Raw genomic sequence first — 17,280 nt, 5'->3', positions numbered from 1 at the left:
TTGATTAATTCATTAACTCATACCATTTCTCTGCAAATATAACAATATCACTTGAAGACATTTTGATTAATTCATTAACTCATACCATTTCTCTGCAAACATAACAATATCACTAGATGGCATTTTGATTATTTCATTAACTCATACCATTTATAACCAATATAACAAGATCAATTGGAGACATTTTGATTAATTCATTTACTCATACCATTTCTCTACAGATTAAACAATATCACTAGCAGACATTTTTTTTTTTTCATGTCACTTCGCTGGTGATATAACAATATCACTAGAAGACATTTCGATCAATTCATGCCACTTCTCTACTGATAAAACAATATCACTAGAAGACATTTTGATTAATTCATTAACTCATACCATTTCTCTGCAAATATAACAATATCACTAGAAGACATTTTGATTAATTCATTAACTCATACCATTTCTCTGCAAATATAACAATATCACTAGAAGACATTTTGATTATTTCATTAACTCATACCATTTCTCTGCAAATATAACAATATCACTAGAAGACATTTTGATTAATTCATTAACTCATACCATTTCTCTGCCAATATAACAATATCACTAGAAGACGTTTTGATTAATTCATTAACTCATACCATTTCTCTGCAAACATTACAATATCACTAGAAGGCATTTTTTTTAATTCATGTCACTTCGCAGCTGATATAACAATATCACTAGAAGACATTTGGATTCATGATACACAGGCATATACAATCGTGATTCACAATATACTCTGACATATACACTCGTGATTCACAATTAATGGATACATGATACTCAGGCATATACAATCGTGATTCACAATTAATGAATACATGATACTCTGACATATACAATCGTGATTCACAATTAATGGATACATGATACTCTGAAATATACAATCGTGATTCACAATTAATGAATACATGATACTCAGGCATATACAATCGTGATTCACAATTAATGGATACATGGTACTAAAGCATATACAATCGTGATTCACAATTAATGGATACATGATACTCTGAAATATACAATCGTGATTCACAATTAATGGATGCATGATACTCAGGCATATACAATCGTGATTCACAATTAATGGATACATGATACTCAGGTATATACAATCGTGATTCACAATTAATGGATACATGATACTCTGAAATATACAATCGTGATTCACAATTAATGGATGCATGATACTCTGACATATACAATCGTGATTCACAATTAATGGATACATGATACTCTGAAATATACAATCGTGATTCACAATTAATGAATACATGATACTCAGGCATATACAATCGTGATTCACAATTAATGGATACATGGTACTAAAGCATATACAATCGTGATTCACAATTAATGGATACATGATACTCTGAAATATACAATCGTGATTCACAATTAATGGATGCATGATACTCCAGGCATATACAATCGTGATTCACAATTAATGGATACATGATACTCAGGTATATACAATCGTGATTCACAATTAATGGATACATGATACTCTGAAATATACAATCGTGATTCACAATTAATGGATGCATGATACTCAGGCATATACAATCGTGATTCACAATATGCTCTGACATATACAATCGTGATTCACAATTAATGGATACATGGTACTAAAGCATATACAATCGTGATTCACAATTAATGGATACATGATACTCTGAAATATACAATCGTGATTCACAATTAATGGATGCATGATACTCAGGCATACACAATCGTGATTGACAATTAATGATTCATGATACTCTGACATACACAATCGTGATTCACGATTAATGGATACATGATACTCAGGCATATACAATCGTGATTCACAATTAATGGATACATGATAGCCAGGCATATACAATCGTGATTCACAATATACTCTGATATATACAATCGTGATTCACAATTAACGGATACATGATACTCAGGCAAACACAATCGTGATTGACAATTAATGGATTCATGATACACAGGCATATACAATCGTGATTCACAATTAATGAATACATGATACTCAGGCATATACAATCGTGATTCACAATTAATGGGATACATGGTACTAAAGCATATACAATCGTGATTCACAATTAATGGATACATGGTACTAAAGCATATACAATCGTGATTCACAATTAATGGATACATGATACTCTGAAATATACAATCGTGATTCACAATTAATGGATGCATGATACTCAGGCATATACAATCGTGATTCACAATTAATGGATACATGATACTCAGGCATATACAATCGTGATTCACAATTAATGGATACATGGTACTAAAGCATATACAATCGTGATTGGGGTCGTGATTGCAATGATCGTGATTGACGTGATGGAGCCGACTGGAAAATTCAGAATTAATGGACGAAAGCAAATATCCTGTATATTTACCGGATCATAATTATACTACTGATCTTATTATTTTACACAAGCATAATGAATTATATCACGCAGGTATTGCACATACGTTAGCTGAATTAAGACGAAAATATTGGATACCGAAAGGAAGAGCTGCTGTAAAACGAATCATAAACCTATGCTGTTATTGCATTCGCTGGAAAGCTAAACCGTTTAAACTGCCAGCGATGCCAAGTTACCACAAACACGAGTAAAACGATCCAGGACCTTCGAACAAGTCGGCCTTGATTATATGGGTCCTCTTTCAGTCAAAATCTAATACTGGTCTAGTCAAAAGATGGATAGCACTTTTACGTGCTTCACTACCAGAGCGGTGCATCTTGAAATGGCGGAGAATTTATCTGCCGAGAATTTTTCACATGTTTTAAGAAGATTTATCGCTCGACGTGGATATCCAAAATTAATATTAAGCGATAATGCAAGCCAATTTCAACTGGTATTCAAAATCATTATGGAAGAAAACGCTAACTTTTTGGCTAGGGTATGATATGGAAAAATACTATACCAAGAGCACCATGGGGGGGTGGTGTATATGAAAGACTTACAGGACTCACAAAAAGGGCATTAAGAAGAGCAATAGGAAGAAAACTACCAAAGGAAGGAGAATTAATAACATTAATAGTTGAAATAGAAGGAATCCTTAATACCCGTCCATTAACTTATGTAGGGTTTGACGACTACAGAATCATTCGTCCAATTGATTTTATATCACCTATGGCTTCATTAGATCTACCAATAAATTATGATAGTCATCAAGATGAATATACCCCTTATACAATAAAGACTAAAGATAAATTAGTCAAGTATTGGACTACCACTCTTAACACATTAGATGTCTTTTGGAAGTTGTGGAAAGAAGAATATCTTATAAGTCTTAGAGAACGCACACAGAGAGAATTAAAATCACCTAGAATAGTAGAAAAAAGAGTACCACATGAAAATGAGATAGTATTACTAAATGAACCAGAAATACCTCGTGGTGTATGGAAATTGGCAAGGATAATAAAAATTAATCGAGGATGGGATGGAAAAATAAGGAGTGCAACAATACAATTACCGAATGGAAAACAAATCGATCGATCAATAAATATGCTTTATCCTATGGAAATAGATGCTACTGAAGATAAAGAAGAAAGAGTGGAAGATGAACCAGAAGAACCCATTGCTCGACGAACCAGAAGTGCTAAAAATCACAGACTACAGTCTTTGCAAAAGACAAGTCTAATCTTCTGATAAAAACTTTATCATTAATAACGATGATGGCATTAATACCAAGACAAGTATTAGCTAACAATAGCTGTAATTGGATTACTGGTGTACCCTTTAATATTCCTGAAAAATGGAATTGTGAAGAAATTATTCACAAAAATGCTACATATCACAAAGTGATGTGTACACACGCACCCATGTAAGAATACCAGCTATAAAATGTAGCAACATTACACGGACTGTATGCACGAAAGCTTTTCTCAGAATATCGCTATCGGTAGTGTCAGACCATACGTCTACTACCGCAACTTCCTCACAATTCTGCAGATATTTAAATGTTCGAAAACAAATGAACGGAATTAGACTGATTCAATGTTCTCCTAATCAATGGATAACTAATAAGGAAATACAATATTCCTATGGATGGTTAGGAGTTAGCTGTCAATCAACCTCAAACTTCATATTAACTCAAGGAGAAATTCTCATCTACGATGGAAGAAGGTTAGTCTCTAACCTTGAAGATATAAAAGACTGTTCGACACAAATGGGTGAATGCATAATGAATACTAGCATTATCACATGGAATAGCAATGATACGACCAATCATTGTTTATATCGAAAGATCGGAAGATACAAGGCTACAAAGTATAACAACCACTTCATCATCGATGAGATACAAGCATCGCTTATAACTGGTAAAAACCCCCCTGTATTAAACACCAAAAATTGTAGATTCACCTCTCCAATTTTAATGCAGGGCGATATAGTTATTGAACTAGACATTGAAGATGACTCGAACTCTATTACAAAATTCAAACGAAGAGTAACAAATAAACTATTGATGATGGAAAAGTCTCCAGATAGAAAATACGATCCTGAAAATGTAAAACTTCAATACCTTTCTGATTCACTAAGACAAGAATTCCTTCAACACTCAAAGAAAACACAGCAGAGAAGTTTCCAAAATAGAAATAACCTATTACTTTTGATCAAATGGCTATCAATCAGCAATCTACCCTTGCCACGAAACTAATACTTCAAAGAGACGATGTGATAGCTAAAAGAATTAACGGAAATTTGATGGTGGCTCCTTGCAAATCAGAACAATCAGCAATCGAAAATATCGAATTCAAAGGAGATTTAATAAGTAAATTTGAAATTGAAAGAATTAATGCAGAATTGGAAACTTATATTATTTTGCTTATATTATTAGAATTGGAAAATTATATTATCAAACCCAAAAAACAATTAATTCAATACCACATCAAATGAAGGATGAACTCTTTTGGCAAGAAATCTCTGAAGAAGGAGAAGAAATTATCAAACAAATGGAAAGGGAATTCGATGAAATTGTTCTACCGATACAAGAAGAATTTGAAAACTTGATAACAAACTGGAAATTGATTTTTATCTGTATAATAATCGTGACATTATTAACTATTTTAATTATTATTAAGTGGAAATTTAAATTAGTTCAATCTCTCCTTTGTAATACTTCAAAACGAAATTCAAATCAAACTACCATCATTACTCTCCCTATAGAAGCACAACACACTCAATTTCTAACTAAAGAAGAAATCCCACCTATTAAACTTCATACATTTAACTATATACCTCAAAATCACTCTCTCAAAATTATTTCTTAAAACAATTTCTCTCCCCTTTGGGAGTGTCGCGAATTGTAATTTCGCGAAAAACTTCTAACTGTCACGAAATATTTAAATTATTATATCCAAAACTAACAAATTCCTCTTATCTAATTCCTAAATCTAATTTACATTTACAAAATTCATCTCACACCTGATGATTCAATTTCCGAATATTTTTGCATTTGTAATTCAGCTATGACTCATACTAATCTATTTCCTCCTTTCATACAATAAAACTAATCTTGTTAAATAGCGATAAGATGTGATAAAAATAATTAACACCTGCAAAACTGTTTAGGGAAATCATTACATTGTTAACAATCTTGTTTTTTCATCCATAGAAATTCTTCCATCTAATTTCCATTCATTAAATCAGTCTTATATATAAACCAATCAATCCTTCTATAACCATCATTTGCTCTATGTTTTGGGTGATATTTGCATGCGTCTAATACTTTATAATTTCGTATTATTTCACCATTTTTATATTATTGCATTACTTTACGTGTTTGTTAATCGGTGTAGCATCCGTACGATATGTATAAAGCGCTATTATTTGCCTCATGTTAAATAAAGGTTTAATTACCCAAGTTTGAGGTTTATTAATCTTCCTACTGTATTGCAACAATTCGAATATCAACCAACAGACAACCTTTCACGACACTTGTCACCAATTCCAGCTAAAGTCTGAATTATAATTTATTTGACATAAATGATATAAAATTTAGCAAATTAAGGAATTTTAAAAATAAAATTAAAAAATTGTTACGAATGAAAGTTTTAGATGTATTTTGTATGAAATTTACTCATACATTGGAAAATATTATAATAAAATTTGCATAGTTGATAATTAGGATCAAATGTGCCAGTTTTTCCATCTTTATTAATAGGAGCTTGTAGACCACCATCACCACCACCAATATCTTTCTTTTGTCTTGACCGAATATTTCACCACCTACACTAACCAGTGTCTGATAGTTTGGATCATAGGTTCCTAAAAAATTTTTTTAAAAAGCTCCCTTTCTAATGATATTGGTTTAATTAAAAATTTCAAAACAGGTTATTTTCAACATAAAAATTGTTCTAAAATGCATGATTAATTAATTAAGTTTCAGCAACTTGTGGTGTCTGTGGTCCTCCGCCACCACCATCAGTATCAGCGCCGGCAGTTCTCTTTTTATCTTCACCAAATACTTCACCATCTACACCAGCTGATGTTTGATACTTCGGGTCATGTGTTCCTAAAATTAATCTTTGTAAAATTATATAAGAGCAAATCATTTAAACACTTAAAAAGATGCAAAAGCCCAAATCTTGTTATTATTTTAGCTTCAAAAATTATCATTTTATCATTTAGCTTGTAACCAAAATTTTATTTTTTCAAATATTAAAATCATCATGAATTAATTCTTTTTCTTGAGTGTTAGAATTATCATGAATTTGTGAACTAACTCACCGGACTATATCTCCCTGTCCAGGTGCTTTTGGTACTTCTGCAAAGGGACAGCACCACACTCTAAAAAAAAATTGTACACAAAAAAACCTAAATAATTACCTATTAATAGACAAACAATGCAAAAAAAAAACTGACAGAGAAAAGGTTATAATAAAAGGATAATTTCAAATTTTAGTAAAACTTATTTGATTAAATTGATCTCTGTTTGCTGCAGCAGCAGAAAAATCCTACTTGCGCACCTGCAAATTATTTTAATAAATTTTATTATTATTTTTTTTTTTTTAATAAATTTTTCGATTTATTACTATCCGCTAGCTGTCATCTCAACTATTAAAAATTATTAGAATTATTTGTTATAACAATATATTTTAGTAAATCTCAAACTCACTTGATAAATTAACTTCTGCCTTTAATGTATATCACACGACCATTAAATAGATCATTGAATTAAATTAAATTAATGCATTTTCAGTTTCGAAAAAATTTATCTAAGAAGATTTTAATTTCATTTTAATATATATGTTATTATCAATAATTTGAATAATCCTAATAATTTGAATAATCATATCAATAATTTGAATAATCATAATTAGTCACATGGTACTATTATCAAATTTAATTTAATAAGTTGTTCGTCTTAAAAAGAATTAATGAAATTAACTGAATGAAAAAAAAATTGTTCCACAAACATTCATAATAATTATAAAATAACATACCTTGTTCATTAGTCGTTCCTTTTTGTTCCTTTGTGGCTTTCTTTTAAAGTAAATATTTTCAAAAAAATAAAAAAAATTAATGACTGCAACTGATATTTATTGATAGTTAATAAAATTATCACTTTTTCTTTGATAAATACAATTAATAAACTTTTTGTTTATTTTTTCTGACGAAATTCTTGTAGAAAAATCGAAAATTAAAAAAGCAAAGTCAGCAATGAGAAAAAACATAGTAAACAATGATATAACAAGTACAAATAATCTTATCGTTGAATGATAGTAAGTAGCTATTTGACCATTATTTTGATTTTATCATTACAGCGATTATCTATTTCATTGACTAGATAAGTACAAATATTGTTATAGGTAATGGAAAACTTAAATATTTCTCAATATATTTCTTACAATCACTAAATTAATAGATTCTTCTTTTATTATCATATATAATTGAATATTATCACATATAATTGAAAATTTAAATGAGAATATTTCTCAATATATTCTTACAATTATTAAATTAATTAATTTAGATTTTTTTATTTTTTGCAAAATTTTTTTAAATGAATTGCATGAGGAGTTAATACAATAAATTACGGCAACATATAGCAATAATACAATGGAAAATCAACAATATAAGTGGTTCAACCAATTTCAATTCATCCATTATTATTATTATTAATATTTTTAAATTCCTTTTTTATCTACTCTTTCTTCGTTATCCATAAACATAATATATTAGAATATGTTGTGAGCATGAAAAAAAATCAGTAATGTATTTGAAAAAAAAGTATGAAATAAAACAAAAGTTAAAGATAGATAAAATTTTGCATGTGCGCAATATTATCTGATAAAGTTAATAATAACACCTTTTTTTGAATGCTTTTTCATTCCTTCACTTGATAGCGATAATTTATTTCAAAAATAGCATATTTTCTTTCCTATTAAAATTTCCGATTTAATTTATCAAATTCACATTATTTTAGAAAAATACAAAATGATAAGAACTCAATTAATCACTTTGATAATGAATGCAGACTTCTGCTTTTCATTGTACTTCTAATAAGAATAACAAATATATTACCTTTTTATAACTGCTGTACTAATTGTTTTCGCATTAAATGCTATACAATAATTAAAATTTTTCTCTTTTTTTTCTGCATAATATCGTAAAAATGCTGCAACCTAAGTATTAAAAAAGAGAAACGACAAAAATTTTATATGATTAATCAATTCCAAATTGATTTATCTAAACTGAGAATTAATGTAAATTGAATTTAATTCAATTGAGACAATTTTGACAATGCAATGTTTTTATTTTTTACAAACTTTACAAATTTTTATGGTTTCATATACTATCTATTTGGAAAATAATCTTTTCATTATGCTTTTAATTTTCCTTACTAAAATAGAGAAATAGTAAAATAGACTTATGATTCTTAAACATTCAATTCATATGTGAAGTGTATGAAATGAATAAATGTAAATGTGAATTGTAAAGTATCCATATTTAATTGTTTTTTTGTATTCAATAATTTAAGCATTATTTTAAATTTACTAGCATTGTTTCTATACAGATATTTTAAGCAGAATTATATGGTAAATTGAAATAAGATTAATTATTAAAAGAAAAGGAAAATTAATCACCAATAATTTAAAGAGTATGATAAAACTGATATTAAAGTATTACTTAATTTGAATATTACTAGGAAAAAACTTGAGTTGAAAGATTTCATTAAATTATTTGTTAACGTTGTCTCATCACTTTTAATATAGAAGTTTGAACAATATTTTTCAGATTTGTATTTAAATTTAAATGCAACAATATTTTAATGAGTGTAAATAAATTTATTGAATTCTTTTTGCTTTATTTGAAATTTTGTTAGTAAAAGAACTATTAAACGATTCAAAACATTTGAAAGCTATGAATCATTTAACTGCTCTTTTAAAATTATTACTTTGTTCTATACTTTATGAGATAGATTATCATTTTGTACACCAATTTTTTTTTTGTTTTTTGTTTTTTTCAAATCCAAAAAATTTATTTATTTATTCATCCTTCTTTTCCTCTTCATCTTTCTTCTCATCCTTCTTTTCTTCATCTTTCTTTTCCCCTTCCTTTTTTTCGCCTTCACCTTCCTAAAAAAAGAAAAAACAAGAATTTCTTTCCTCAAACCTTTATTTCCTAAAAAAGAAATTTCTTTTCTTAAATTTTTATTTTTATATTATTGAAATCAATAATTTAGGAAGTAATTTTAATCCAATAATAAAAAAAGAAAGAAAAATGTACTTCTTTCTTGGATCCTTCCTTCTTTGACCCTTCTTTTTTAGAACTTTCCTTCTTCGAACCCTTTTTCTCTTTCTGAATTATTTTTTCATTTGTTTTCTTTTTCTTTAATTCATAAATGAAATAAATGGATGAGAGATAGAAAATTGAAAACTGAAAATCTCATTACCTCTTTCTTTGATCCCTCCTTTTTAAAATTTTCTTTCTTGGAACCATTCTTTTTTTCACCTTTTTCTTCCTGTAAAAATTTAAACCATTAAATATGATCTTCCGCTTACCCTGACACTTTACCTTGTAGCGATAGGAATTGAAGAATTTGTTTTGTTATGTACTCTATTATTTTCTCATTTCAAGTATTCTGCAACAAAGAATTGCTGATAATTGTTTGCAAAAGGCCAAAGGACAATACCAGAACTTAATCCTAAATATAATTGAGATATTTCGAATTGATCAATTTCAAAAAAAATCTATTAAAATCTCTATTTCAAGACACAAAACAACGAAAAAAACTACTTACCTCTCCCTCTTTCTTTTCTTCCTTTTTCTCTTCACTCTTTTTACCTTCCTCTTTCTTATCACCCTCGCCCTGTTTTTTGTCCTCTTCCTTCCTCTCACCCTCACTTTCCTTTTTTTCATTACCCTTTTTCTCCCCCTCACCATCTCCACCGTCTTTCTTTTCTTGTTCTGATTTCTTGCTTTTCTTCTCACCTTCCCCTTCCTTCTTCTCATCTTTCTTCTCTTCTCCTTTATTTTCCACGGTAGGTTGTGCAGCTGCTGCCGGAGCAGCAGCTATCGGAGTGGCTACATCTCCTACTGGTGTCGGTGGCTTATCACTGAAATATTCGTTATTGATAATCTGTGCTGTAATATACTTTTGATAATATTGCGAGATTATGTAAGAAAAGAATATTTCCATAGCTTCATCACCTCTTCATGATCACAAGTCAAAACCGGAAATCGGAATGCGTCTTCTGAATAATTTTGAAAATAATCAGTTTTTCAACTTAATCAAAATCAAAGAAGGAAGTAGGAGAGAAAGAAAAGAAAAGAGAAATAGAAGAAGGAAGGAGCTATAAAATAAAGTACTGTCAACTGTTAATGCTTATAAACAGTTATTTTTTCAAAGCCTATTAGATTATTAGCTTATGCTTACTAAGCATTAATTAGAAAAATTGTAATAATTTAATATCGCTTTAAAAATTTGAGCATTTTAATTCTATAATCTGAAATATTTGAAATCGATCTTTAAAATAATTTTTAAAATTTAAAATAATTTTTAAAAAAAGAATTTTTGGATATAATTTTAAAATAAAAAAATCATTTAAACACATGTAATTTTAAAAAAAATCATTTTTTTGAAAAGCCAACAAATAATTATAATTCTAACTTGTTAAAAATAATTTCAATTTTCTTATAATTTTAGAAATTATGACAAAAACTAACTTTTTTTTAGCATTACATTGTATAATACTTAAAATGATCAGTGTTGGTGCAATAATATTACTCAGTAATGATAGAATAGAAGTAGTCATTATGATAATAGCCATATTATCTTCTTCCAGTTATTATTCTGACAAATTTCGATTAAATTAGAGTTATTAATTAATTAATTAATGAATCATAAAATAAAAATAATTTGTTTAATTTAGTCTTTTATTTAAAAAAACTTCCAAATGTAAAATCAAATGATATGAAATATTTCTGAAAAGATTGTTGCAAGAGCAGTGGAAGAAGCAACCAGTTATGAGCAATCCTCAAATGAAAAAATAACTTTATCGATCATATTCAAACTCTTCATATATTATCTTTTTTTTTTTTTTGCAAAACATTTTGATGATAGCAAACAAATTCACTTATAAATATCTCTCAATATCACTTATTTATTCATTGTTTTTATTATTTTGTTAGCTGGAATAATCCATATTTAATAGCTTATTATTAATAATTCTAGACGTAGTAATTCATATTAATTATATTTCAGCAGTTTAGCATTAATTAAAATTTTTGAAATAAAATTTATAATAAAGTTACATTTAAACAGCATTGATATTCTTTTCTGTTAAAAAATGTTATAGAAAAATAGCTAACATAATGGTATATCAAATATTTTTTACAAATCCTAAAAAGCTTTTATTACATTAATTTTTAGAATTTGGCAACTAATAATGTAATATTTATAATGAACATTGTATCTTATATCTTATAATTTAAGTTGTAAAGCAAATTAAAATAGTTAATCAAAGTTTCAGAAAATTATCTGCTATGATTATAATGTAAATGTAGCAAATTTAGTTTTGAACATTCAAATTATTGTCAAGTTAATAAAATTACATAAAAATTTTGTAGTGCTAAAAATAGGTGAAAATATAATGTCACTGTGAAAGATTCTAAATCAAAATTAAAGTTGCAAATTTTTCTATTAAAAAAATAAATTGTAAAAAATTTTTATATCAAAAATTTTATAAAATTATATCACAAAGAAAATAATACTCATGATGATGACATCAGTATTATCATTCTGTAATCATCGCTGAAATGATCGCTATCATTTCCGATCAAAATTCATTGACAACTTTTATCATTATTGTACTTTTAATACTTTACATATATCATCCGTTTTTGTGAATTTATTGCCCATATATTAACGTAATTTTATCAATTTAATATTCACCCAATTTCATAAATTAAAAAATAATTTTTATCAAATGATATTTTTTCGGACGAACAGTATTTAAAGCATAGTTATTGTATAAAAAGAAAAACCAAAATTTATTATAATATTTAGGAAAATATTTAGTATTACACGATGTAAAAGTATTATGAGTAACGTAAACGCATTTATCAAGAATATGATTTAATAAAGTATATATATGTTTAATTATATTGTTCTAATGAAAAATTTAATTGAAAGAAATCAATTTGAAATGATAATAATTTCTTGTTGTTATCTTCATGTATCCATTATATGAATTATCATTAATTCATTTGATAAGCAATTTATCATGAATGCATTGTAATCATATTGCATACTGCAATCCACGTAAATGCCTTGACAATTAAACATTATTTATTAGAGATTTAAAAAAATAAGAATAATTTATTAAAAAATTTACATTATTTAATAATTATATAGCAATATATTGTTAATCGAAATTTAATTATTAATAATATTTATTATTAATAATAATTAAATTTCGATGTAACATGATATAAAGATAGGTTGCTATGATATATTAATAAACCAACACTGAACCACATTATTCTTCTTATCTATAATTCATAAATAGTAATATATTATTTTTAATTTAAAACAAATATATAATTTCAAATGATTTAAAAATATTTATTCATCAACCACACTCTTTACTTTATCTATAATTTTATTGATGTCATATATACCTTTTTTTTTTTCCCTAACTAGCTATTAGTTAGAATTATAACACGTAAAGAAGGCACAGACACATATTAAGATATACGTATTATATTGCATTTTCAAATACATACATCATTTTATTAATCATATTTAAATAAAAAGAATTATTAATCAGTAAAGAAATCATTTAAATGGTTAGTGAGAAAAAGAAAAAAAAGATCATTTTTAGGAATTTTTTCGGGTTATTCTATTTTTTTGAATTTTTAAGGATTTTTCCATTCTGTGGAGATTTTTTTTCTTTTTTCATAAAATTACACAAAATTTTTAAGGATTTTTTCATAAAATTACAAAGGGCAAAGAAATAATTAAATAATTTTGATAATTTTATAAATTTAGTTATATTAGAAATTAATCTAACCCAATTATATTTTTCGCGTAATCCGGCAAAAACATCCGGCAGAACAATAAATGTCCAAATGACAAGAGGGACAAATAAAATGAAACCGATTATAGGCATAAATATATGATCATAATAATTTGCATTGAAATAACAATGACTGCATTTATTGTTAAAATTAGGCCCGCTGTTTGCTTTTTATAAAATATTATCATTATTATCATTTATTACTGCTACCATTATTATTACCAACACTATTAATATTATTGTTTGCTACTATTATTATTATCATTATTGTCATTATTTTTGTTTTATAGTTTCTTAATTTATAAGTATATTTTAATTTTATTAAATTACCATTAAATTTTACACTCATCTAATTATTGCTATTATTTATTTTTTAATGAAAATTCATTCTTTTCTTCAATAAATATTTTCTATTCATTGGATAGCAATCCTTATATATGAAATTATATTTTTCATAAAATTTCATGGTTATCTTTTTTCTCCTTTTTTGGAATAATTTAACTATCCAAACTGAATTCCAGTAAATACTTGAATTTTGATTAAAATTTATAAATATGTAAGAATTTTTATGTACCATCACTGCTATTTCCTCTTTTTTTTTTTTTGGAATATCTTTTAGTTAGTTGTTATAACTGAAATAAATAATTCAGGAAATAAATTTTGGCCTAGCAAAATTTAGAATTAAAAGAGAGATTTGGAAGCTTCTATGAATTTATTTATCTGTTCTATGAAATCTGCTAATTAATAGTTAGTAAGCTGTGTTACCATAGCTCGGATTGTAAATTTTATAAAAATAAGACAAAAAAAGAATAATTTATCATTGATACATCTCATAAAAATTAATAATATGCATTCAGATATTTTATTTTTAAATTATGGATTTGAAACAAAAACATATTTGAATAAAAGATTACAACAAAGCATTATTAAAAATCATTTACTTATGATATAATTATGTCATTTAAAGAAAATTAAACTGTTAATAATAGAAAATTACAAATGAAATGGCAAATTACACTAATGAAGTACTTTGCAATCAATCCTACTGCAACTTTTCTTTATAATTAAGATTAGAAAAAATATAAATAAATTTTATTTGGTGAATGTCGTTAAATAAGTATAAATAATTTCAAATAGCATGGATATAAAAAAACAAAAACTGATCTTTCTTTTTTTGGTTACAAATCTATTTATAAAATAACTTCATTTATTTTTGTTATTGTTTTTTATTTTATTTATTTATTTATAATACTCTATTTTGTTATTATTTTTTTACTTTTATTTTTTTAAATGAGTTTTCATTTGTTGCTTTTCTTTTATTTATTTTAATTATCATTTTTTTTTAAATTAGATAACAAAAAAATTCATTTTTATCAACAACAACAAAAAAAAATTCATATCTTAATATTATCTAATTAAAATAAAAGGACAAAAAAGAAAAAAAAAAACTTTTAGCTTGCTTATGAAATAAAAATGCAAAAATTAGTACACTGAAGTTGGCAAATCTTTTTCTTTTTATAAAAACCTAATTTATTGTAAAACAAACATCAAAAAATTAAACTAACTATAATAATAATAAATAGACGTTTTAATACTTTAATATAATAAAAAACATAGAATCAAATTTATGAAGATTATTTTAACACTCTATAAATCACATATCAATAGCCAATTCTCAAAGCTCTTTTGATTATGATTTTTCTACTTAATTATACATTAAGCATATTTTATTATGAAAAGTTTAACATTCAGAATTTATTGTCTATCACTAAATGTGTTTTCAATATTATATTATAACTTTTTTTAGATAATACTAAACAATACGTAAAGTCAATCTATTATCACTTATACATGCAAATATACTCATTTAATGCTTAGATTTATAGTATTCATTGGGCAAAAAATTTGTCACACATTTATATATTGCTTTTTGCAATTAATTAACACGCCAAAAATTATTAGATAAACATAAAACGGGAGAGAAAAAAGAAGATCGTTGAATGAACCGTTGAAGAATAAGGACGGTTTTGTGATAAAAAAATTACCAAATTGAGCAAATTGTAAAGCAATATAATGTAAGGAATGATTAAAAACGAAACATTTTTACTTGTAAAAAAATATCTAACTTCAATATGCTAATTATTTTAACGGTTAAAATTCAACTAATTAGAAGAAAAAGAATAGATGGCAAAAAGCTCACCAAATTTGACATAATTAAATTAAAGTTGTTAAAAAATTGGTAATAAAAATAAGAGATACGTCAAGCGGTAAAGATGCAACATGTAACTATTGAATTATCAATCTATATGGATAAGGAACCTGCATAACTTTTTTCTTTGAAAATCAAAAAAATTATAAAGACAAATTATAACGAATTTGAAGAAGACCAGTATTTGAGGTCATATTTGAGGTGAATAAAGGAAATAACTGGCACTGTTTTATTGCATCAAACAATTTGATCCGATATTGAAAAGTTATAAAGACTTAGAAAGAACATGAAGTACTGAAATTCTGCGACATAATATCCAAAATTACAATTCAATTAAAGATTATAAAAATTTAAGAGACTTAAATGGCAGGTCCTCTCGAAAATAGAACATTTATTGTATTGAAAAGCTAAATATATAGATTGGTAACAAAAAAAAAAAATTTTAGAGGTTTCAAATAAACTGGTTTCCACTGTTGCCATTAACTAATTGTAATTATTTCCCAACCCAAACAAGCGAGATTATATGTAAAAAGGCAATATTAAAGTAAGCTTTTATTATAGTTTTTATTATATTATTACTTTTTTAAAATTATCTTATCGTGCAATTTTACCAATCAACTGTTTGCCGGCTTGTAGCCATTGCTTCAATAAATATTCATAATAGCTATTTACTCCTGCACCCATAATAATGATTATTTGCTCTAAATAAAACAAAAATAATGCATTTTCTACATAAAATAATTTTCCAAACAGCTACTTACATAATTTACATTCAAGATGAAAAACAAGTAATAGAATATTTAAGTTAAAGTAACAAAAAGGACACAATCAATCATCTTTAAATCATCTTGTCACTGGACTAATAATATATCAAAGTTCACCATATTCAAGACAACCTTCGTTGTGTATATGCTCGGATGTTCGAAATGCAAGAATCACTACATATATATATATAGTTATGAATATAAAAAAATTAACTTAATTCATTTCATTTAATTTCCAAATAAAAATTGCAATTCTAAGTTAACCCTAAAGCTACAAGATAAATAAAACTTACTTTATAAGTGTTGTTGTTAATTACTTGAGAAAGATCTCCCAATTCTAACTGAATGCTGGTTACTTCAGGAAAAGAACAATAAGTATTCCATGATCGTTGCCCTGCTTCCCTAAAAAACACTTAAAAAATATGCAGGACAATTGTCTGAAATTATTGCTAATGACTTCAAAATAGATACATTTCACATTATGCAAAACATATCATTTGACTGATTGCGTTATCAGTAAAAACAGTGCGCATGAACTGTTTAACGTGTTATAAAATTTTAAAAGACAATAGGTCATTAGTCAAAATCAAATCTACTTACGCAAACAACACAATGTGATATGATAATCAAAAGTTAAAGGTATACGGAATGTTGTTATGAAATGGTTATATTTTGCATAAAAAGTCTTCCAAAAAAAGATGTCCAGAAATAATTTAGAAAAGAACATAATTTATGAGATC

At 26.3% G+C, this 17,280-nt stretch overlaps 5 protein-coding genes across 6 annotated transcripts; 1 reads left to right on the top strand and 4 right to left on the bottom strand.

Moving 5' to 3' along the window:
* Positions 1–1,349: 1,349 nt before the first annotated feature.
* Bm17174 (Uncharacterized protein) lies at positions 1,350–1,885 on the bottom strand (the record flags this gene model as incomplete). The annotated part of the gene is made up of 2 exons (XM_043082955.1): positions 1,350–1,532; positions 1,754–1,885. 2 exons carry the CDS (start codon positions 1,883–1,885, stop codon positions 1,350–1,352), a joined length of 315 nt encoding a protein of 104 aa, XP_042938889.1.
* Positions 1,886–2,398: 513 nt separating this feature from the next.
* Positions 2,399–6,536, top strand: Bm17172 (Uncharacterized protein; the record flags this gene model as incomplete). Of its 2 annotated transcripts, none has more annotated exons than XM_043082954.1 (2): positions 2,399–2,554; positions 2,937–3,689. In XM_043082954.1, the coding sequence occupies 2 exons, from the start codon at positions 2,399–2,401 to the stop codon at positions 3,687–3,689; spliced, it is 909 nt and encodes a 302-aa protein (XP_042938888.1). The 2 variants fall into 2 exon arrangements, with proteins under 2 accessions (XP_042938888.1, XP_042938886.1); XM_043082952.1 differs by lacking the exon at positions 2,399–2,554 and adding an exon at positions 6,430–6,536 and having other exon boundaries at positions 2,940–3,636.
* Positions 3,828–4,272, bottom strand: Bm17173 (Uncharacterized protein; the record flags this gene model as incomplete). Its single annotated transcript, XM_043082953.1, has 2 exons — positions 3,828–3,986; positions 4,180–4,272. The coding sequence occupies 2 exons, from the start codon at positions 4,270–4,272 to the stop codon at positions 3,828–3,830; spliced, it is 252 nt and encodes an 83-aa protein (XP_042938887.1).
* Positions 6,419–6,595, bottom strand: Bm7904 (Uncharacterized protein; the record flags this gene model as incomplete). The annotated part of the gene is made up of 1 exon (XM_043082951.1): positions 6,419–6,595. One exon carries the CDS (start codon positions 6,593–6,595, stop codon positions 6,419–6,421), a length of 177 nt encoding a protein of 58 aa, XP_042938885.1.
* A 2,937-nt stretch (positions 6,596–9,532) lies between these two features.
* Positions 9,533–11,317, bottom strand: Bm7903 (Uncharacterized protein; the record flags this gene model as incomplete). Its single annotated transcript, XM_001892459.2, has 5 exons — positions 9,533–9,622; positions 9,774–9,845; positions 9,940–10,008; positions 10,288–10,603; positions 11,214–11,317. The coding sequence occupies 5 exons, from the start codon at positions 11,315–11,317 to the stop codon at positions 9,533–9,535; spliced, it is 651 nt and encodes a 216-aa protein (XP_001892494.1).
* Positions 11,318–17,280: the final 5,963 nt, after the last annotated feature.

This window comes from Brugia malayi (assembly GCF_000002995.4).
Source record: "Brugia malayi strain FR3 genome assembly, contig: Bm_037, whole genome shotgun sequence".
Classification (NCBI taxonomy): Eukaryota; Metazoa; Nematoda; class Chromadorea; order Rhabditida; family Onchocercidae; genus Brugia; species Brugia malayi.
The sequence above is the reverse complement of the archived record's forward strand: the minus strand, read 5'-3'. Positions and strand labels throughout refer to the sequence as shown.